Here is a 21,955-nt window from a genome sequence, read left to right on the forward strand (position 1 = left end):
TAAGGTTCACTAATCAGTAATGTTGTTAGATGCATTTCCCTCTTACCCCTCTTATGGATCCTAACCAAAATACTGAATGTTTGAATAGTTTTCTCAGACACTGTCATTTGAGGAAAAGCCTCTCAAAAATCCTGTTGGAAACTCAGTTAGACACGTCACTGTTAAAAAGGGCACAGCATCATTTGTGTTGTATTGGCCAGGGAACACTAAACTTTGTGTAATAACATCAACCTTGCCTTGCTCCCACCCTAAACTACCTGAGGAATCTTGAGGAGGGTCGGGCTTTTGTCGACTCTTGCGTGCAGTAAGAGGAATATGGCTGCACATAAAACCTGGAAAGGGTTGGCCCATGTTTTCATTAAAGAAAACACTTTCTTCAAGACCGGATACTTCCGAAGAAGCATATTTAATTCTCCAAAAACTCCTCAACGTCTGGGGCGAACCATTTCTACAATCGGAGATAAATACACGAATTTCTCGCCGTGCTTGAGTTCTGTTCTTGCAGGGCGGTCTTACAAGGAATTATACGAGTTATCGGTTAAGGACCCAGATGTCTTTTGGGGGTCCATCGCTAAAGAGAGACTAACATGGATTAAACCATTTGATACCGTGAGGGATTGCGAGATTACAAATGCACAAACCAACTGGTTTGTGGGGGGTAAATTGAACGTTTCTGGTAAGACATATTCATTCTATTCATCCACATTCTATTGTCATTCGCACGACTTTCCCACACTTTTTAACACATGTAAATGCATGATGCTACTTTATTTCCACTTTGGCATACCTGGTTTGCACGGCCAGGTTCTGTATGTATTTTATTTCAGTTGAACTTTCTGAAAATCCCTCCATTACTTGACAAACATTCAAGTTTAACCAAGTTATCCATTTCATTGGCAGTCAATTGTTTGGATGTTCACGTAGAGAAGCATCCTGACAGGGTCGCCCTCATCTGGGAGCGAGATGAACCAGGCACAGAAGTGAAAGTTACATATAGGTAAGACCTTGCAACCAAACTCAGATCTAGTTTGGAGTAAATATACTAAATGTTCTTGATGTACCACAGGTCTACATCTTATACAGTATCTCAAATGGTCTCATCCTCAATACGAGGCAGAGACCAATATTTGGAAACAGATAATGGATATGTAATATTTATATAATATGATCTCAATATTAAGCTTGACATTTACATGGATGGGGATGGGTTAATTACTCACAATTGTATCTTACTCCAGCAATGGGCCCATGTTAAGACAAATAATTATTTTTAGTTGGTGCCTTCCAAGTATCATTGTTATCCTTCCAAGTAACCTTGTTAGGAATGGTTGATGTGTTTTGCAGCTGGACAGGAATTGTGCTGTGCATTTAGGTTTGTTTTTAAAGTGTAAAGGAAACAAAACTTTAAAAATTCTAAATAATGTTTTTACAATATTTAAAGCAGTAGAGTATAGGGTAACAACTGTAAATGAGAATCACTTAACCAAGCAAAGCTATATCCTGTTCTGTATCTGTATGTAAACAGGAAGCAAGGGGCTGTCCAGGGGCTGAACCTCTGCCAAACTTCCAATAAAGAGCTTGTTGGACAATCATTTCAATGCAGAGAAAAATGAGACACTGAATACAGTTCATGGTTGTTTTGGAATGGATAGCCTGCAACACTTAAGATCAGTGGACTGAGGTAGTCTGGAGGTAGTCCGTAGATGGGCCTTGATTTGAACCTGACAGACAGACCACAGCTCTGAGGTATCTCATAGTTGTATGTCTGAATTCCTCTTTTGTCCAACAGAGAGCTGCTTGAGACAACATGTCGCTTAGCCAACACACTGAAGAGACATGGAATCCACAAAGGGGACCGAGTGGCCATCTACATGCCAGTGTCACCTCTGGCTGTGGCAGCCATGCTGGCATGTGCTCGTATTGGTGCTGTACACACAGTGGTGTTTGCTGGTTTCAGCTCAGAGGCTCTGGCAGGCAGGATTCAAGATGGTGAGTGACAAATGACCATCACTTTGTAACTTTTGAGGTGTTGTTGGTGAGCTTTCATCTAAAGTGCATTCCTACAGTAAGTAAATGAAAGTTTTGACATTGCAGATTTATGTAAAGGATAGCCAAAAGCCATAAAGAAATCCATCCTCAACCCCTTATTAAAGTACATTATTATAATTAAATGTATATGTTAGTAGCTGAAGGTACACTTGTATAGAATGTTCATGCATAAATCAAGAGGAAGGTTGTAATTGTTAATGGAATGACTTTGTGAGACCTGAACGCATGTCCCAATATTTTATGGTCTAGCAGGTTGCCCTGGAATGCATGTCAAGGACAGGTTTTGTGTACAGTTGCTACCCACAAAGTCTAAACAATACACTTGCCCACTTACATTTATATGTGGGGTATATGGGCAGTCAGTCTCACAGACCTACTGATGTGAGAATATTTTTTTCTGAATTTAAGAGCTGTTATCTGTAATCATACAAAGCTCAAATAATGCTTTAAGCCTGTGCCCTTAAATAAGGCTTAATCTTAGCATGAGTTTACTGTAAATTTAGCTTATCTGCTGTTTAAAGTCAAAGGATGAATGAGGTTAGAACAGACTACAGTTCCAAATGACTATGACCACATAATCGCTTATTTTCTGTCTGGTTTTCAACTCTCAAGTGAGTCATTAAATAGCAAGGAGAATAATGGGATTTTTCAGGATTTCAGCTCGGCTCACACAGTATTTACTTTATTGCTGCAGCAGTGTTTTATTTGGTAACTTTGGACCGTTTTGCACAATGCCTGAGTTATTAATGGGAACTACGTGGACCTTCAGCACAGAGTAGTTCCACATTTCCTCTGCTCTTTTACTCCAATTGTCCCTGCAGCTCAGTGTAAGGCTGTGGTAACCTGTAACCAGGCAGTTAGAGGTGGAAAAGTCATCGACCTGAAGCCCACTGTGGACACCGCTGTGAAGAGCTGCCCCTCCATCCAGCATGTGTTTGTGGCCCAGAGGACCAGCACCCTGGCTTCCATGGGCCAGCTGGATGTCCCTCTGGAGGAGGTACAGTAGAACCTCTATTTCTTGGAACTGTAACATGACAAAGCCATCCATCAGTCTGCTTTGTGGATATGCCTCACTTATGAATGAGAGACCATTGGGGCATCATGTGACTTTACCATCACTCTCGTGACAGAGCCGCTCTCTCTCTCCCCCATAGGCCATGGCTAAGGAGCTGGGCGAGTGTGCTCCAGAGCCTATGGACAGCGAGGATATGCTCTTTATGCTGTACACTTCTGGTAGTACAGGCAAACCCAAAGGCATTGTTCACACCCAGGCTGGCTATCTGCTCTATGCTGCCTTAACTCATCAGGTAGGGCTTCCCCCCACAACACACACATTTCTGGAAATCGAGACAGTATCTGCTGTCCCCTTCCTATGGTGAGTTGAACCAGTCACCATGGTTGACGCAGGGCAGATACCACAGTGTCTCATGAAACAGATGCCCTGGTTTAGCCTGCAGATAGATGCAACTGAAGTGAAAGACCCATAAACAGTGTGATCCAAGATAGGTTTAATTGGGGTTATAGACAGTGCAGTCATAACAATAGAGATGATTCTGCCATGTGATTCAGAACACAAGAGCTCAGAGGAACCATTCATTCCATGAATCCCATTTCATGAGAACACTGGCCTCATTCCATTATCTAATTTGACGAACAAATAAAAACATCTGTTCTGCCCAGCTTTTTGCTGAGGGTTTGTGGGCCTGTCAGGATTGAATGACACAAATCTGGCACAATATTGCTGATAATAATCAAATGAAAATATGTCCCCAAATTTGCACGAGATGTTCTGCTAATTTCTAAGTAGCTTAACGGCTCAAACCCATAATAACAGACGTTGCAGGGCATCACCGTGTCTCTTGTTGGCACGTCACTTTTTGGATAATAACCAATAATAGACAAAGCTGCTTTATCTGTGTATCCCCCTGAAAAGGACCGGGCCCCTTGGGCCAGTGCCAGACCAGAGACCTGTGATGTGTGCCAGGGTGAGGAGCCCTGCTCAAGCCAGGGGACTATTCATGGGCAGCCATGTTAAATGGGGAAATGAAATGGACAGATATTCCATAGCCTATTTGTTTTTTCTTTGTTTATTCTTTATCCTGCTTGTTTGAATAGGGTGTGGGCAATGAGAGTCGTACACTGAGTCAAAGCATAAATACATGTGATTAGAACCCATTCCCATTCCTGCCTACATGCAGCTATTCAAGAGGAGTTTTTGTGCTATTAAAAAGCAGTTGTCCGTCACATTATCCGTGTTACGTAAGACGCGTAGTAACACGCAATATGCCTCCATATTATTTGCAATCAAAAAAAAAGAAGACATCATTGCTGATGTGACAATCCATTCCATATTGTTGCAGTATGTGTTCGACTACCAGCCTGGGGACGTGTTTGGCTGCGTGGCAGACATCGGCTGGGTGACGGGTCACAGCTACGTGGTCTACGGCCCCCTGTGCAATGGGGCCACAACGGTTCTCTTTGAGAGTACTCCTGTGTACCCTGACCCTGGTAGGACATCACAGTGATAGCGGGGGGCCTTAACACTCAATTAAAGGGGGCCAATATGAGACTAAAGGACACAGCATGCTGTGAAAGCATTGAAAGCATTCTTATGAGACCGTCTGGAGATACTTGTCTTTAGCATTTTTTAAATACAGTATACTTTACTGAGAAATTCAGACTTCGGTACAAAAATATGTTTCCTCCTCATTGATCATTGTTTCGGAAGGTGAATTTCCATAATCAGAATCAGAATTGTGCTTATTTGTCAAGTAAGTTTTCACAAACAAGGAATTTGCTGTGGTGGGCAGGTGCATATAATTCTAAGGCTAGCAGGTCCGTCCTTATCGTCATAAAGATAGCTAGATAATCAGGTGACCATGTTATGATCATGGTCCTTATGTCACCACTGCATCCTTTTGCAACATACACATACTGATGCTTTTAACACAAGTTTTTTTCATAATCTGCTCATTTAGATATTGAGCTACTCTTATCTACACATCAATGTAGTATATATAAATATGTTATCATTATTTCATTATTCATGAAATCCCTGTATTATGGAATCCTTAGGGTCAAAGGGTCAGCCACGACATTAATGAAAGTGTTTTAGTGGCAGTGCTCAATTACGTGAGTGACTCATTAACTGTCTTTATGATGACCAGTTGTAGAAAGAGGGAGTGTTTCAAAGCTTTGTCAGTTAATTGTTAAACTTCCTGCAAGTAGGTTTACAACAAGTTCCCAAGGCTAGCAGTCACTGCCCTCATCTCAGGTCCAGTTTGAAATATCCTGTTCTTGTTTCTGTGACTCCTCATCATACTATATATTCCAAACAGGAGCCATAGTGCAAGAGGAAACAGGAAGTGGTCAAGATTATAAATGTAGATGAGGATTATTAACACACTGAACAGCGGGCACGTCAAATTAAATAAGTGTGTGTATCTAAGTGTGTTTTCACATGCGTAGGGCGCTACTGGGAGACTGTGCAGCGACTGGGCATCAACCAGTTTTACGGCGCGCCCACCGCTATTAGGTTGCTCCTGAAGTATGAGGAGAGTTGGGTGAAGAAGTACGATAGGTCCTCCCTTAGGACTCTAGGCTCTGGTAAGATGATACGAGAGGAACAAGGGCCAAATATTTAGCCTGTAACTTGGTAAATAATCATTGGTTCTATTATCATGGAAAGACTGAGCAACATTTCATATTGTATCATGACATGTTCATTGACAAGTGGAATAAGAGGCATTAACATGATAAGATTAGTCCAAATTCCAATCTGTCATGGTAATTACTTGCATTATCAAATATATTTATAGCCTCAAATTCCAGGTTATAAGTATTTCTTAAGTAGTAATTAGCGCATGGTTCTTGAGAGCAATTAATCAAATATTAATTGACATACTTAGCAGCAACACATTATCACTGATCATCAACAACATCTTAAACAACAATCAAACGTTCATTGTTTGTACTATATATTACTGTATGTTACCTTGCAGTTGGTGAGCCAATCAATCATGAGGCTTGGGAGTGGTTCAATAATGTGGTTGGCGATGGAAGATGCCCCTTAGTGGACACATGGTGGCAGACAGGTAAAAATGCAATACCCCTACAGTTCACTCCATAACATTAAGCTCTGAGTGGCATAGTAATTACAATCTTGAGAAGCCACATCGACAGCAAAATGGGGGCAAATATCTTGTGTAGGTGCGGCATTACTGCAGTCAAAACCATATACTGAATGGTTAGATTCAAAAAGTGGTCCTGTGTTAAAGGGCTGAACGGCCAAGTGTTATTTGAAAAGGGTACTTCTCTTTAAGGGTTTTTGGCGAAGGTTTATTGCAGTGCCATATTTCATTCATGATCACATGAAGATATTGCACGTATATCAATATCTTGCAAATGTTTCCAAATAAAATCTAAAAGCAACACCAGTGCAGTCCTGCATGATCTCAGGAGGATAAGTAATTTCAGTTTCAGGCATATCTTAATTTGTTGTGGTGGTTTCTTTGCTAATCTGACCAGTAAGTCTGTCTGATACAATGTTTATCAGTTGGCTTAACCCTAATTTGCGATTAGCACAAGGAACGTCTGCATGGCCAGTTGAGAATGAATTAAAATATTCTTCTTCTCTGCACACCCGCAGTCACCCCTGATCCCCAGACACCCTCCCCCCCCCCCCTTCCCCTCTCTCTCAGCAGAAGAAAGAGGTTTGTGAGCAGCAGGGTCATGACCTAATTCCTTGAAAATCACTTTCCGGCGTTGTCTCCTGGCATATGTGCAGGGGGCTTCAAGGGGGGGGGGGGGGGGGGGGGGGTGTTGCTAGGGGTCTCTCAAGTACTCCACTGTTCAAGTATTCAGAGCACATTTGCTTTCCTTCTGTAATTCCTTTTTATCAAAGTGTCCTGCGGTACCTTTTTTCAGGGTCAGGGTCTCATCTCGACTGAATGTGGTGATGCAATAGGCAATGTATTTAACAGCTCGCACTACTACCATAGTAACTGTTCAGTCGCTGCCACAGGTGCTGAGATAGTCCCTTGTAATGTTAAATATTTGATTAACTAGGGAGGTGGACTTTCAATGACCTGATACCTCATATCATGCGAAATCCAAACTCGGTGCAATGTGTATTAACACCCTCTTTCTTCATCCCCCCCGCCCCTGCCCCTCCCCCTCTAGAGACGGGAGGTGTGTGTATCGCCCCTCGGCCGGCAGAGGAGGGGGCTGAGATTGTCCCCGCCATGGCCATGAGGCCATTCTTCGGCATCGAGCCTGTTCTCATGGGGGAAAATGTGAGAATCAACCACATTCTTGTCCCTGTCTTGACGCACACAACCAGTTGATATGACCCAGCCCATGTGAGGAGCTCCCCATAAACATTATATGAAAACATTTTCAGAAGAAAGATCCAAGTCTGTGAACCAAGGCCATATCCAATATAGTCATTACTTCTTTAAGAATGGAGTCTCGGACTTTAGCCTCAGAGACCAGTTTCCTCACAGGCCATAAAAGAACTCAAACTTAAACTTATCCAGTTTGTCCAGGATAACACCCAACGCTGTTGTGCACACTGCTACTTAGAGAGTGAAAAGTAGAGTATCTGTCCTGCCTTTCCAACACCCCACTAACTCTCTCAGGATATTGGTGGATTTTCTACGTTAGTCGCACTCCTCACAGCTTAAGAGGAGATCTAGAAGGTTTTAGTCCTGCAATCTCTCAGGCTTGACCTCCCTTGACCCCTGTGGTCAAGGAGTCACACCCCCCTTACAGTACCTCCTTTCAAATTACAATTAAACTCGCCAGCATATGTTTTCATTTATTAACAGATTGGAAGGGCTTTGTTGGTAGCATTGACCCCGCAACTTGATCTTCGCTATTTTCCCTTTCCTCCCTTGCCAACGAATAATGTTAATCAATCTACGTTCAAGTACATAAAACACAGTCTAACATAGTTTCAGTTGACATTTACACTACTGCTGAGGTCAGTTTTTGTCCGTAAAATGTTTTTAATAAATTAATTTCTCTTACTTTCTTTTAATTTCTTAATTGTCTCCAAAGGGGGAACCAATATCAGGCAATAAAGTCAGTGGAGCTCTCTGTATCAAGCAGCCATGGCCTGGAATGGCAAGGACCATCTTTGGAGACCATCAAAGATTTGTGGAAGCATATTTTAAACCATACCCTGGTGAGCTCACTATCCATCATTGCATCAGTCTTAAATTACATCAGATACTTATGCTGAAGTTTTATTGATTGCGGAAGTAACATGCACAGGAGGTGCATATTACTTGTTACATGTTACAGCAGGTGTACTGCTGTGGTTGTGTGCCATTATGCTTTTAACCAGATTTTTATTCCATAGCCCCCTTCCGCTCTCCCTCAAAAAGCTTTTGCTTTTTGCCAGGCCATCTTTTAAAATAAGAATTTGTTCTTAAATGATTCTGCCTGGTTAAATAAAGGTTAAATAAAAAAAATAAAAAGAGGTCAGTATATACTGAATATAAAATATGCAAAAGATTGAATGACATAACAAATATTCCGTAACTGCAAACATGTGCCTCAAAATCCAGGCTATCAATAGTTGTAATTGGTCTATGCATGGTGTGAGTCAAGTATGTTAGTGGTAGTAGTGGAACTGTCCATACAGCCTCCTCGCTGACCTCTTCACCCCCCAGCTGGTTCAGGTCCTTGGTTGGAAGGACTTCCAGAAGCACTCAGTTGAGCACCTTGGCACAATCAGTCTGTTACTAAAAGTGCTCTTCTGCCTGAATATGGTGTCATGTAGAGAGTGGAAGACATTCTCCATAATGGACATCAGTATATGCATGTAGGGTTAGTTATGTCTGCAGGATAGGCATGTGTCACCGACAACTCTATGTTGACATGGTGGAGATAATGGTTAAGAAAGGATCTTACACCCTAGTTCATTATTAAAGAAGGTATGTACCGGATTGCCTTTTTTGTTCCAGGTCATTACTTCACAGGCGATGGTGCTTACCGCTCTAAAGAGGGCTACTATCAGATCACAGGACGAATGGATGATGTCATCAATATCAGTGGTCATCGATTGGGTACAGCTGAGATTGAGGATGCTCTGGTAAGAACAATTGCATCCAGCCTGCAATTTGTGTTGTGTGTTTATTGTAAGGTTCAATATGATGAGTAGGCAACAGTGTTTTTATTTGTATCTGAAATGAATGTTTGACGTTTGTTGCTTAGGATGAGCACCCAGATGTTCCTGAGACTGCTGTGGTTGGCGTCTCCCATGAAATCAAAGGAGAGGGTAAAATCAAGTTTAAACCCTCTATCATCTACTAGTTACACACAACTACCCACAGTTGCAACGTACAGCAATGTTATCAGCCAGCTGCAGAAACTGCTTGCTATCAGGAGCTCCTCCGGTTCCTATACCCTCTGTTCTTGGAACACTACAAGCCCTCAACTGTTTTCAACTGCAAGGTCACGTAATCTATTCTATTGAAGGGTCAGTTAGGGACCCTTTCTTAGTACTGTGTGTTACAGAGGTTAATTATCAACCATATCAAAAAGGGGGAATTGATAAAGTTGTGACTACACTGATGAATATGCATCGCTGGTTTTTGTATAGCTTCTGATACTTTAGTACCACCCAGTGGTGTTAAGGGGTAACAGCAAGCAGTCTGGAAAACATTCTGTTTTTTTGCCAGTGCTGCGAGATTGATAACGTTTTTCCTTCTCTTGTCCACCAGTACCATTTGCGTTTGTAGTTTTGAAAGAGGATGCATATCGGAATCAAACAGCTGTTGTTGGAGAATTGAGAGGCTTGGTTGCCACCAAGATAGCCAAGTATGCTGTCCCAGACCACTTCCTGGTAAGAATAGACACTGGCACTCCCTGGACATATTGACTTTATGTAATCATTAAGGAAATACTAATTATGGATGTATGCCTGAATGTTAAAGGTCATTCCATCTCTCTTATTATTATTATAGTTTACCTATTTGGGATTTGTTTCAGGTGGTCAAGAGGCTTCCAAAAACGCGCTCTGGGAAGATCATGAGGCGTATTCTGCGAAAGATTGCTATGGAACAGACAGGAGACATGGGAGATGTATCCACGTTGGATGACCCCTCCGTTGTTACAGAGATCATTGCAGCTCATGCCCAGTATAAGATCTTAAAGTCAAAGAAATGACCAGGAACAAAGCTAGTGCATGAAGCTTGCTTAACTGACAGATTCATTTTGTTTCTGAAATTGTCAAGTTGATTCATGTTTTTTACCCAAGTGGGGAACAATGAACAAATAGATTAGCATACGCACAATATTTTAGTTCAGATGACCCGTATGATATTGAGCATAATGAAAATTGCATTTTTAATAGAGTTCATTATGGATGCCTTATATCATAAGAGATTTTGGCCAAGATTGTGTAACAGCTGTGGTTTCATTCTGATGAATAACAGCTAAAGCCTCTTTATAGTTTACAACTAACACCTCCCCCTTATATCCATGATGATATTCCTCTATAGAGCAGACTTCCTGGTCTTGTGGCTTGATTGACTTGATTAATGATTCAATGTGTCAATAGGCAAAATAGGGATACATTGAAGGTATTTCTTTGTAAGTACATAATTACAATTTTGTAATGAACTATACGTTGTAAAGAGATTGCGCTTCTAGTGTTAAAGGGAATTGTATGACCATAAGCCTAAGGTAGGCTACAGTGTGCAATCCTGATATCCTATGAATTACTATGCCATATTGAAATTATACCAGATTCACAGTATGTGACCTAATAAAGCAAAAATGTCTAGAAAGTGCCAAGCATTTGATTGAGTGAAGAGGTTAAATGAAGTAAAATGTGTTATGAATAGAACATGGAAAAACTGCTTTGTACGGTGCAAAAATAATAACGGGTGATAAAAACGTCAAATTACTTAGTCTGCTTCTACAGATTATCATAGAGCAGATGGTTGCTATTCGGTTATGTTAGAATATAAAACATCCAACCGTAGCCTACATGTCCTGGAAACTCTACCACTAGATGGCAGCAGTCCATTTGGAACGTTGAAGCGTAAACTACCGACTGTCGTAATAAGTTGCTACTAAATCACTTTACGATCAAAACAACCGTTCCGTTCAAACCGTTCAGTTCGAAGTAACTCAGTTTGCTTGAGTATAGTAAAATGACGACTTTGTATGATAAACTTGCAACCGTAATGCAACTTTTAGTAGACGAAGCTGTTCGTGAAATAAGTAGAATTAACGAAGAACGCACTGCTGTTTCTGAAATGGCATGGCTTGTCAATGACAGCGAACCAAGAAGCCGGTCAGTACAAGAACCAGAGGTAAAGTTACTTTGCTGGCTAGTTAGCTACATTTAGTAGTAGACTCAAAGTTAGGTTTTTGCAACTTTGCATGTGATATGGCATGTTAGAACTTGTGGAGTTCAACTTATGCCCTCCATAGCTGTTGTCCATCATGAAGAGACTGACCAAAGAGGCCATGGAGAAGATAATTTGTCTCATATTTGAAGATACTTCTGCCCTGCACTCGGAGATGGCTGTGAGACAAAGGGAGAATCTTCATCGGGGAACGGATGAACGGTCGAGAATGGAAGGAACAGAGAAAGGTGGACGATATTCTTGTTTCTTGACCTATACATTTTGTGACGTCTACTTTAATTTCACATTTTGTTCATTGGTGCACGCATTGAAATCCTATACATTGTGTTTCAGTGCACACCAGTAGAGATGGAAAAGAGATCACAGAGGTGGGTTCTGGGTCTGTTTTAGGAGTCCCCTACTACAGTAAGGTAAGCCTTCAGCACCAAGTGTTTAATTTCTTCAAATATGTTCAATCCAGTAATCTATTACAGTGTATCTCTAGACTGTATATTCATAGGAACTTCTTTCATTTTCACATGGCGAATGACTGCTATTTCATTAATGGAAATGTATTTAATTTGTACTACCAATCTCTCACAGTCCTCAGACAAGGAGATGGAAAGTCTTCAATGGAGCATTCAGCAGGAACAGAGACTGCGACCGGGATCGCTGACCAAAGATAAACTCATGGAGGAGCCCTTGGGAGACAAGGAGATGGAGACACCGCTGTCATCGGTAGAACCTCCAGAAACACACCATCCTGCTCCTAAAGACAGTGTCCGCGATCACAGAAACATGGCTCCCACTGCAATTCATATGACCTTGCGACCGAGGAGATGCAAGAAGAACCATGTGAAATCTGGCAAGGCGGCCTCTAACTTAAACTGTGGCCTTTGTGGGAAGGCTTTCAAGAAGCAAAGTCATCTCAAAGCCCACCGGCTAGTGCACAGTGGAGAGAAGCCGTTCAAATGCACACAGTGTAATAGGGGATTTTCAGCCAAACACAGTGTCAAAGTACACCAACTAGTAGTACACAAGAGAGAGAAGCGATTCATGTGCACATACTGCGGCAAAACGTTTGGCACCCCCAGCCATCTTAAAGAACACCAGGTGGCTTCTAAAGGAGAGCACAAGACCAAATGTGGTTTATGTGAAAAGATACTCCCCGCTAAATGTAGTCTCAGAGCACACAGAATAGCAGTCCACAAGGGAGAGAGGAGATTCCGCTGCAGCCAGTGTGGGAGGGGCTTCGACAGAAGAAGCGACGCGGTGCAACACCAGAGGACGCACAGAGGGGAGAGGCCGTTCGAGTGCGCCACGTGCCGGAAGAGTTTCACAACTCAAAGGAGTTTAAAAGTGCACCAGCTCACCGTTCACAAAGGGCAGAAACGGTTTAAATGTAGCATTTGTGGCAAACGTTTCAGTCAGAGCAGCGGCCTTAGGTGTCACGAAAGGACTCACACAGGGGACAAGCCTTACATATGTGACATATGCGGCAGAGGCTTTTCCATGAAAGGTTCCCTGAATGTACACCAAAGAGTTCACACCGGAGAGAAATTGTTCAATTGCAAGACGTGTGGGAAGAGTTTTGCTTTGACGGCCAACCTGAATCGTCATCAGCAAACTCACACTGGCATCAAGGCATTCACATGTAAGGTATGCCGGAAGAGTTTCACCCAATCCAGCTATCTCAAGGTCCACCAGCGCATTCACACTGGAGAAAGAGCATTCGTATGCGACGTCTGCGGGAAGAGCTTCAACCAAAACAGTTCCCTCAAGGTCCACAAGTTGACACACACGAATGAGAAACCTTACAACTGCTCAGAGTGTGGGAAGAGTTTCCGATCTGCTCAGTATTTCAAACATCATGAACGGATGCACACAGGGGACATAAATCACGCCTGCGAGGATTGTGGAAAGAGTTTTCCGAGTCCTTACGCTCTTAGAAGCCACCGGCAGGTGCATGCAGGGGGGAAGCACTTGACCTGCGACATCTGTGGCCAGAGCTACAGCACCGTTCGATATTTGAACACGCACAAACTCACGCACACGGAGGGGAAGCCATTTAGCTGCCCTCTGTGCCAGAAGACGTTCGGCACACAGAACAGCCTTAATCTTCACCAGCGAACTCACACGGGAGAAAAGCCTTTCGTCTGTGAGATCTGTGGCAAAAGCTTCAGCGTGGCTCACAACCTGGTGAGACACAGCCGAGTTCACACGGGGGAGAAGCCATTTTCGTGCACCGTGTGTTGGAAGAGTTTCAGCCAAGCCAACAATCTCAAAGCACATCTGCACGTGCACTCTGGGGAAAAACCTTACATATGCCCCCAATGTGGGAAATGTTTCTCCTGTATGCGGAATCTAAAGAAACATAAGTGTGCTGTTGAGCATAATGTATAATGTTCCAACAATAATGTTGGTAAATTGAGTCTCTACTGAGCTCAAATACTGTAGCTTATTTAATATAAAATGCTGTTCAACAATGCTTTTACTTAATGTATATTTCTACACACGTTTTGTCTTAATTAATCTCACAGTATGAAACAAACCACATATCAATGTGCTCCCCATGTAGTTATTGGTAACATTAAATGTATGTGAAATCACACCATTTTTGGAGGCATAATCTCAGGCAACCAGCCTCCTTACCCATTTATTGTGTCTTTGACATAAGTGCAAATATTATTTGACTTCTGGTTTGACTTAGATTCTGTTATCATATGAAATAAACCATGTTATCAGTGACAGTTACTGACAGTAACAGACGTGTGCCTTATGTCTGTCTTCGGTAATACTTTTTCAGACACGGTGCAGTGTGTCCAAATACTGATGGATCTACAGATCAGAAAACCACCAGTTCAGGAACCAGGTGCTTTTGGTGTGGAGATTTTACCACCAGCCTTAGTTGAATTTGTCATTTAAAGTGAAAGAATGAAATTAAGGATATATTTTTTTTCTGTATTCTACCAAAATGAAAGCGAAGTGTACTCAACATAAAAATATATATTTATTTTTAAAAATTGTGGGATACCAATGATGTATAATAGCTTGACGTCAATCTGGTGTGAGGCCTCAAGACCGCACAGTCAACACCGGTGTTCTCCATACCAACCTCAGAAGTTGGTAGGTCACATGATCATTCAAACACATTGTTCACACAGTGTTTGTGTAAAGCAGGTCACAGGATTCATTCCAGTCAAGCAGGAAATGACTGAGATCACTTTCCCTCAGTATATTCCTCCAGGCGGACCAGCCATTTCTCCCAGTAACGCAGAACCTGCTCGGAGCTGATTGGGTGAGGGTGGGCTGGTGTTCCATCCTTATAGGCCACCACTATCAGTCCATTTTCCACCTAAAAGGAGACAGTGCATGATCCGGTACCGATAGCAAAAGAGGGTTTGCTCATTCAATGAAGGGGTAGGGTGATGACAGTCGTACCTGGTAACCGTAGTTGTCGTCATTGTTTAAGGCCCCAATATAAGCTGCCACCTGAAGAGGATTGTCATAGGTGTTACTGAGGTAAGGTTTGGGCTTCTCTGAAGTCTTCCAGTCGATGACACACCGCACACCCCTCGAAGAAAATACGAGTTTTAGAAAACTGGGGACTAAAAACATGCAACTAAAAGATGATGAGCACAGATGGTGTTGTCCTGAATAATCAGTAGGCCACATTGTTGTTTTACCTGTAATAGGCCACACAGTCCACTATGCCCAGGTAGCCAAGGGTTGCATGATTTACAGTGCTTTCGATGGCTCTCACTCCACGGACATCCTCCAATACATGACGGATACTCTCCATGTAGCCCTCTGCCTCTGGTGGACATTCTGACATCCTTTTAGGTTCTGTGTCTACCCCGGGTGTCTCATCTACCAGTCCCAGAAAGTTCTCCACAGCTGTATGAAAAAGCTTCCCTTGTCTGAATAGATCTTAACATAAACACATCTGATTTATTATAATACACAATCATAACTTTATATGATGCTTTCCAACTTCTATATTAAACGTATACATTTGGGATTGGGGTCTACTTACTTTGACTGTACTCTTTAAAGCCTTCTTCTCCCAGCTCTGCAATCATCCTCCTCCTCCACCTTTCCAAAACATACACTTGCTCTGGGGACATTGTCTGCTGAAGGATGCGAGTCACACTAGGAACCGAGTACATGCCTTTACCCCTCTGTAAACCGATTTGCGTTGGAGGTCCTGGCACAAGTTCCCCCATTTCACACGTCCTGTCAGGGTTCACTAAAGGGTGATGGATCTTTGGTGCTTTAGGTACAAGTCTTTGAGAAGGTATTTGAGATTTTACAACAGGTCCATAGACGTAAGAATCCTCTTCTTGTAGGGTCTCTGGGGTTTGACAACTTACTTTTGAGGAAACGACCGTTTTGATAAGTGAAGAATATCGCTCACTATCCACGGCACTGTATTTACTGTTTTTCTTACGTGCTCTGCTTGAATGTGATGTGGAGAAGCTGTTCACAGTGGACGTGAATCCGAAGTGTGAGGCCAGTCCTAAAACCAGTCTGCTTGTTTGCGTGCGCGGGGCACATCTCAACGTTTGGTAAGCATGCATTGTCGCACATTTGTGGGGTCACAAACAGGTCGAGCACTAACCCTAACCCAAATGATTATCACCCCATCTGAACGCTAGATTCAAGACACTGAACTATAGCTAGTTTGGTGGCAGCTAGCAAGTTGCATGAGTTTGTTCCAGATCAGTATGTAGCCTAGACACGTGTTTGATTGACTTACCGCAAACGCAATCGTTGGGATTGTGAAGTCGACAATGTCCATTCAAAATCATTCAGGGCGGGATCTAACCATCATCCTCAGTCATAGGACAGAAATCGAAATGGGTCAATCCTGAAGAGTGAAGACTAGTGGTAAACTAGGAACGGCACCGTGTTGACAGCTATCTGGCCTGGTGAGCCTAGCTACTGTAGCAACGTTTAAAACTATTTTTACTGACTACCTGTCAAGTTTTTTTTTCTTTCGATCATGACATCATCCATTGATGATAGCGAAAAAGACAAGGTAAATGACTCGTTGTCGTTTACGTATCATATAACAATTGTGTTTACTTACAGACAGATCATTTAGATTAGCTGTTTAGCTAGGCTATCCGTTTTAACAAGTTATCACAATCCAGCTGGTTTTTCTTTGTTGCTACAATGCTTTGTTGCACCGAGTCAACCCTTCAGTCTATTTCTCTCTGCTCGATCATTTTGAATGCAATGCTTTCGCAGAAAGTACCGACTGTTTTGTGCACTTTGTAACAACTAGCTAGCCAGCAGCTACAGTAGCTTTAGTGGATACTTCCTGTAATTGTAATGTTGCTGAAGCACACGAGAGGAATTGCCCTCATTGTCCATTCTCATACAGTACATGTACATGACTTTACGGCAGTCTGCCAATATTAATAGATTTTTTTATACGGTTGCATTCCAGTCTGATATTCACCACTTTAATGATCTAGTCCAGTCCAATTAGTACAGACTAGTTAAGTTGTTGATCTCAAAGACGAGAAGTTTTGAATAATTTATAATGCAGCAGTTAGTTACCGTTTACTGTCCTTTACTGTTCTCTGATGTAGGCACGTTCAGTGTCTGTGGACCTGAACAATGATGCCTCTCTGCTCATTGACATTCCTGATGCACTCTGTGAAAGAGACAAAGTCAAGTTTACTGTCCATACCAAGGTAAAGAGTCTGCCTTTTTTAATCTTCTGCCTACATTACTCAAATAATATCTCTAGTAATCCTAGGGGTGGTATTTAATCTGATTTTTCAGACCACACTCAGTTCCTTCCAGAAGCAGGATTTTTCTGTTCCTAGACAGCATGAGGACTTTATCTGGCTTCACGATACACTGGTCGAGACTGAGGATTATGCTGGTCTCATTGTAAGTCTATCTTTAGTTGATCCTGCTCACACACATCCATAAATATTTATTGTATCTCTGTGCTTGTGGTTTTCCTCACCATCTGAAAGAGTTAGTGGAAAGATGCAATAAGTTTCTTTTATGGACCATAGTAGTTTTAGAGAGTTGTAAAGACACATAATATCCTGCAATGCATGCTGTGACATGACTGGCTGACAGCTAGGAGGATCTTACACTCACACTCTTACCTTTCTCTCTGTGTCCCTCCCACCTTCCTCCTACATTTACATTTATTTATTACTCCTACTCTCTACAGATTCCGCCAGCACCTCCAAAGCCAGACTTTGAGAGCCCAAGGGACAAAATGCACAAGCTAGGGGAGGGTGAAGCCACTATGACCAAGGAGGAGTACACCAAGATGAAGCAGGAGCTGGAGGCGTACGTTTGGCCCCTTCCCACAAAATTCCAGCCAATATTCGTCAGTCAAATTGGACTGAAAGTGTTTGTTTTAGATATGTGAATACAATCATTGCAGCCATGATTTCCTGTGTATGTGGGAATGTCCCATGTTCTGTATTTCAGTGAGTACCTAGCGGTGTTTAAGAAGACCGTACAGGTCCATGAAATCTTCCTGCAGAGACTGTCCTCTCATCCTGTTCTAAGCAAGGACAGAAACTTCCAGATATTCTTGGAGTACGACCAGGATGTGAGTCCAACTGACCACGTGCTTTCAAGTGCTTAACCTACTTCCTTTCCCTGTCAGGCGGTATGGGGCTAAGAGAATGGCATGGGGCGGGGGGTGTTAAAGGGGGGAAGGAAGGACACACGGATCCTGCTGAATTCAGCTGGTTTGGTCTGTAGTCGATCCAGCTGAGGGTTTTAATTAGCTTCGGAAATAATGTTTTGACATTCTCGTTATGAATGAGCAGGTTTCAGTGTGGATTCCATTGTAATGCACTTCATGTGGGTGGGTGTAGCTCTGTGGTAGAGAATCAGACTGCAGATCAAGAGGTTGAAGGTCGGATCCACTGCTTTGGATAGAAGCCTCGACTAAATGAATACGTTATTAGAATGATTCATATCAATGTGATCCGACATTGCCTCTCGAGATTTCTTATTGTTGTTTTCTTGGTTGATGTCAGCTGACTGTGCGGAGAAAAAATGCAAAGGAGATGTTTGGGGGATTCTTCAAGAACATGGTTAAGACCGCTGATGAAGTCATCCTCTCAGGGATAAAGGTGTGGCTTCTGCATATCTTGGACAAAAAATGTGTTTGTGATTTTCGTATTCTTATATATTATAGAATCATTATATACATTTTGCTTTTAAATTTGCTTTTAAACTTGTTTTGGCGGGGTTTGTTTGTTGCAGGAAGTTGACGACTTCTTTGAGCAAGAAAAAGTCTTCCTTTTGGATTATTTTGGCAAGATTAAAGACTCTACAGCCAAAGCTGAGAAAATGACACGCTCTCACAAAAGTATAAATGACAAGTGGTTTTCGTTTTTTCCCCCCGCATGGTAACAATGCATGATTTATGGAATGATCCACTGATTTCACTTGTTCCTCTGCGTAGATGTAGCAGACGATTACATTCACATCTCCGCCACGTTGAACAGTCTCTCTGCTGACGACAACACAGCACTTAAAAAGTGAGTACCAATGACAAATATGTGTTGAGAAACACTACATGGTTTTCATGTGACAAAGAGATCAAGAACAACACTGAAGATTCAATTGGACATTTGATCATTTGTTTTACTTTAAAGGCACATTGAGAAGTTTGCTGACTTGTTTGAAAAGCTCAGGGTAAGGGTCTTTTTGTTCTGTCCTGCTCAACCTTCCTACACTTTTACCCACTTCTTCAAATCTTTTCTAATACATGCGTTGTTTTTTGTCTTCTTGTCACCACCCTGCAGAAAGTGGAGGGCAGAGTATCATCTGACCAGGAGCTGAAACTCACAGAGCTCCTGAGATACTACATGAGGGACATCCAGGCTGCCAAGGTGAGCTGCAGCCCTCTGCTACAGAGAGAACCACAAACGTATAACACACAGTCAGCTTCCGTTCAAGTTTAGTCAGCCATCTTACCAGAATTGCCAAGGCTTTGTGTCGTTACCATATGGTTCATTTGAGGTATAACAGCAACATGGTATGTGTGTTTATCAGGACCTTCTGTACAGACGAGCCCGTGCCCTTGCTGACTACGAGAACTCCAACAAGGCCCTGGACAAGGCCCGGATGAGGAGCAAAGACATAGCCCAGGCCGAGGAGCACCAGCAACAGTGCCTGAAGAAGTTTGACAGACTCTCAGAGTCTGGGAAGAAAGGTCAGCAGGACAGTGGCTGTGTAACTGGGCTGGTGTGTCATGTTTGTGTTGGTGTTTCAAGTGAAATCTTGAACCTTCCTTCGCAGAGCTCACTAGTTTCAAGGGCAGGCGGGTTGTGGCCTTCCGGAAGAACCTCATAGAGATGGCTGAGCTGGAGATAAAACATGCTAAGGTGAGTTCTATCTATGCAAGATCCTCATGTTACCTCTATGTAGATGGAAAGGTTCTTCAAAACACAGGTTTATTTTTCTATAGGATGTCAACAAAACAAACGAAACATACACAAAACATAATCATCTTATAATACTATTTTGTTCTTTTATAATGTCAACTTCCCTATTTCTGTGGATTCATTAAACACACCTTAACAATATCTCAAAGACCTGATTAGATTGTCACCCTAAAGCTTTTGCGAAGATATAGTATTCCATGTACCTACGTTAAAGTGAAGCCTCTTTTTCCTTTGACACCCCCAGAACAATGTGGGCCTTCTGCAGGGCTGCATTGAGCTGCTCAAGAGCAACTGACCCGTGAACCCCCCTCTCCATCCTTCACCAAGTGACCCGCCTTTTGAAAGGACACATGGACACCTTCCACCCTAGCCAGGGTCAGATGTCACTTGGGCCAGCTGTCTGCTCCCATGTTTACAGCTTTGTACCCTTTACCCCTACCCCAGTGTTCTGTCCTCTCTCTCTCTTCCATGTCCCCAAAAAGTCCTCACCCTTTGTGATTGCATTCAGGGACAGTGACGACCAGCACATGTATGATCTTCCATTTGATTTTTTTACATCATGGATTATATTGGCAATATGTATGCTTGCATTCTCTCGTTATACCATGTTTTGTATGCAGATGGTGGAAATTGGCTTGTGAGATAATCTTTGCTTAATTAACAGGCTCTAACCCCTTGCTTTTTCACATAAGCCTAAACACAAAATGGCTAACTAGACAGAGTGGCTTTGGTTTCTGTAACATGGAGGTTCCTTTGAGTTGAAATGCAGTTTTTCATTTGTTTCTTTTCCATTGCTTAACCACTTAGTCACTCGAATACTTGTTTTACAATTTGTAGGTTAGATACTGACAGTTGGCACTAGTCTAATGTTTACCCATGGAAATCATTTTGAAAGAAAAGATGCATTGAAAAGAGCTGTGATGTTAGAGCTTTTGGCCTACTGTAGATGGAAGTCCTCAGGGATTGGAGTGAGATCAGAGTGTGACCAAGCCAGATTCCGCTAAACTTCCAGTGAAGTGCTCTTCATAAATCAGGACTGAGAAGCTTGCTGTGTTAGCACATGGGAATGGTTATACCTCAGGAATAGTAGCATGAGATTTGCTCACATTCCTTTCAGTCAGCTTTTTGTCTGAAGATGCACAGTTCTCTTGATGAGATTAGAAATCATTTTTTTCTGCCCTAGTTTCAGTTGCTCTTCAGTGCATTTAGATTGGAGCCTTTAAAAGGACATTCCTAGTAAATGAAGGCTGGTGGTCCACCCTAAACCCTCTTACCACACCCTGAGATTGACATGTAATGCAGTAGTGGGCTGACTGCCAGTAAGTCATCCTCCCACAGTGTGACAGTGAGTCATCATACTAATGACACCAGGTAGAACTGTGTTCCAGGAAGAAGGCTAGTCATCTCCTCATTCCACCAGTAGCATGTGCTTGTTGTATTAGGCACTTGTGTTTTGTGTACTTGAATGAATGTATACTTAACAAAAGTGATTTGATAAGCAATACACTACACAATATACAAGGCATGTTCAACTCCTATTTCTGACTCCTGGACAGTAACTTAGCTCAGTGCACTTATTCAGAAGGACATGGCGTTTGTCTGAGAGGGCTACAGTGTCTGATGCACCCCATCATACCTAATTCACCAGATATACATTGCTCTCAGTGTTTAGCCAGTGTGGCACCTACAGTGAATTGAATTGCTAACTCCTCCTCCATCCATGGCTCCCCAAATACTTTTGTTACTGATAACACCACCAACAAAATATTCACTTTTAGGCCAGACCTTGTTACCTGTATAAACTTGCCAATGGACCAGAAGGTTCATATTTGATTTAAAATGAGTCTTGAAAGCAGTGATATACATGTAAAAATGCACTATGACGGTAAATACTCTGATAATGTGTCAAGTCCCCACTGATGTTTTGAAAGAGTGTTTTTTGATAACTGAATGTATTTGTAATGAAACCCAGCTGAGTAAATGCCTTTACATTGTGGTTTTCTTACAGAACATCTGGATTTTATACATTTGCAATAATGGCATTAAAAACTTTTCCAAAATGTTATTTGTGTTGAATTGGACATTTCTGTTGTTGCT

General features: G+C 42.2%; 4 protein-coding genes across 5 annotated transcripts; 3 read left to right on the plus strand and 1 right to left on the minus strand.

Annotated features, from left to right (window-relative positions):
- Positions 1 to 315: 315 nt before the first annotated feature.
- acss1 (acyl-CoA synthetase short chain family member 1) lies at positions 316 to 10,885 on the plus strand. 2 transcript variants are annotated; one of them, XM_067236161.1, is made up of 14 exons: positions 316 to 676; positions 901 to 997; positions 1,790 to 1,989; positions 2,871 to 3,046; positions 3,204 to 3,356; positions 4,410 to 4,557; positions 5,518 to 5,655; positions 6,051 to 6,143; positions 7,231 to 7,343; positions 8,110 to 8,236; positions 9,021 to 9,148; positions 9,271 to 9,334; positions 9,780 to 9,901; positions 10,048 to 10,885. In XM_067236161.1, exons 1-14 carry the CDS (start codon positions 316 to 318, stop codon positions 10,222 to 10,224), a joined length of 2,097 nt encoding a protein of 698 aa, XP_067092262.1. In that variant the 3' UTR covers positions 10,225 to 10,885. The 2 variants fall into 2 exon arrangements, with proteins under 2 accessions (XP_067092262.1, XP_067092263.1); XM_067236162.1 differs by lacking the exons at positions 316 to 676; positions 901 to 997 and adding an exon at positions 1,634 to 1,681 and having other exon boundaries at positions 10,048 to 10,881.
- A 331-nt stretch (positions 10,886 to 11,216) lies between these two features.
- On the plus strand, positions 11,217 to 14,157 carry LOC136943023 (zinc finger protein 665-like). Its single transcript, XM_067236157.1, has 4 exons — positions 11,217 to 11,378; positions 11,500 to 11,662; positions 11,769 to 11,845; positions 12,018 to 14,157. The coding sequence occupies exons 1-4, from the start codon at positions 11,217 to 11,219 to the stop codon at positions 13,815 to 13,817; spliced, it is 2,202 nt and encodes a 733-aa protein (XP_067092258.1). The 3' UTR covers positions 13,818 to 14,157.
- A 254-nt stretch (positions 14,158 to 14,411) lies between these two features.
- Positions 14,412 to 16,136, minus strand: mgme1 (mitochondrial genome maintenance exonuclease 1). Its single transcript, XM_067236159.1, has 4 exons — positions 15,451 to 16,136; positions 15,101 to 15,344; positions 14,856 to 14,988; positions 14,412 to 14,769 (listed from the first exon to the last, which is right to left on the minus strand). The coding sequence occupies exons 1-4, from the start codon at positions 15,992 to 15,994 to the stop codon at positions 14,635 to 14,637; spliced, it is 1,056 nt and encodes a 351-aa protein (XP_067092260.1). The 5' UTR covers positions 15,995 to 16,136; the 3' UTR covers positions 14,412 to 14,634.
- A 170-nt stretch (positions 16,137 to 16,306) lies between these two features.
- snx5 (sorting nexin 5) lies at positions 16,307 to 21,917 on the plus strand. Its single transcript, XM_067236158.1, has 13 exons — positions 16,307 to 16,455; positions 17,015 to 17,119; positions 17,211 to 17,321; positions 17,617 to 17,738; positions 17,883 to 18,006; positions 18,443 to 18,538; positions 18,672 to 18,777; positions 18,874 to 18,949; positions 19,067 to 19,106; positions 19,217 to 19,303; positions 19,467 to 19,626; positions 19,713 to 19,798; positions 20,103 to 21,917. Exons 1-13 carry the CDS (start codon positions 16,420 to 16,422, stop codon positions 20,151 to 20,153), a joined length of 1,200 nt encoding a protein of 399 aa, XP_067092259.1. The 5' UTR covers positions 16,307 to 16,419; the 3' UTR covers positions 20,154 to 21,917.
- The last annotated feature ends 38 nt before the right edge of the window (positions 21,918 to 21,955 follow it).

This window comes from Osmerus mordax, chromosome 5 (assembly GCF_038355195.1).
Source record: "Osmerus mordax isolate fOsmMor3 chromosome 5, fOsmMor3.pri, whole genome shotgun sequence".
In the NCBI taxonomy this organism is placed as follows: domain Eukaryota; kingdom Metazoa; phylum Chordata; class Actinopteri; order Osmeriformes; family Osmeridae; genus Osmerus; species Osmerus mordax.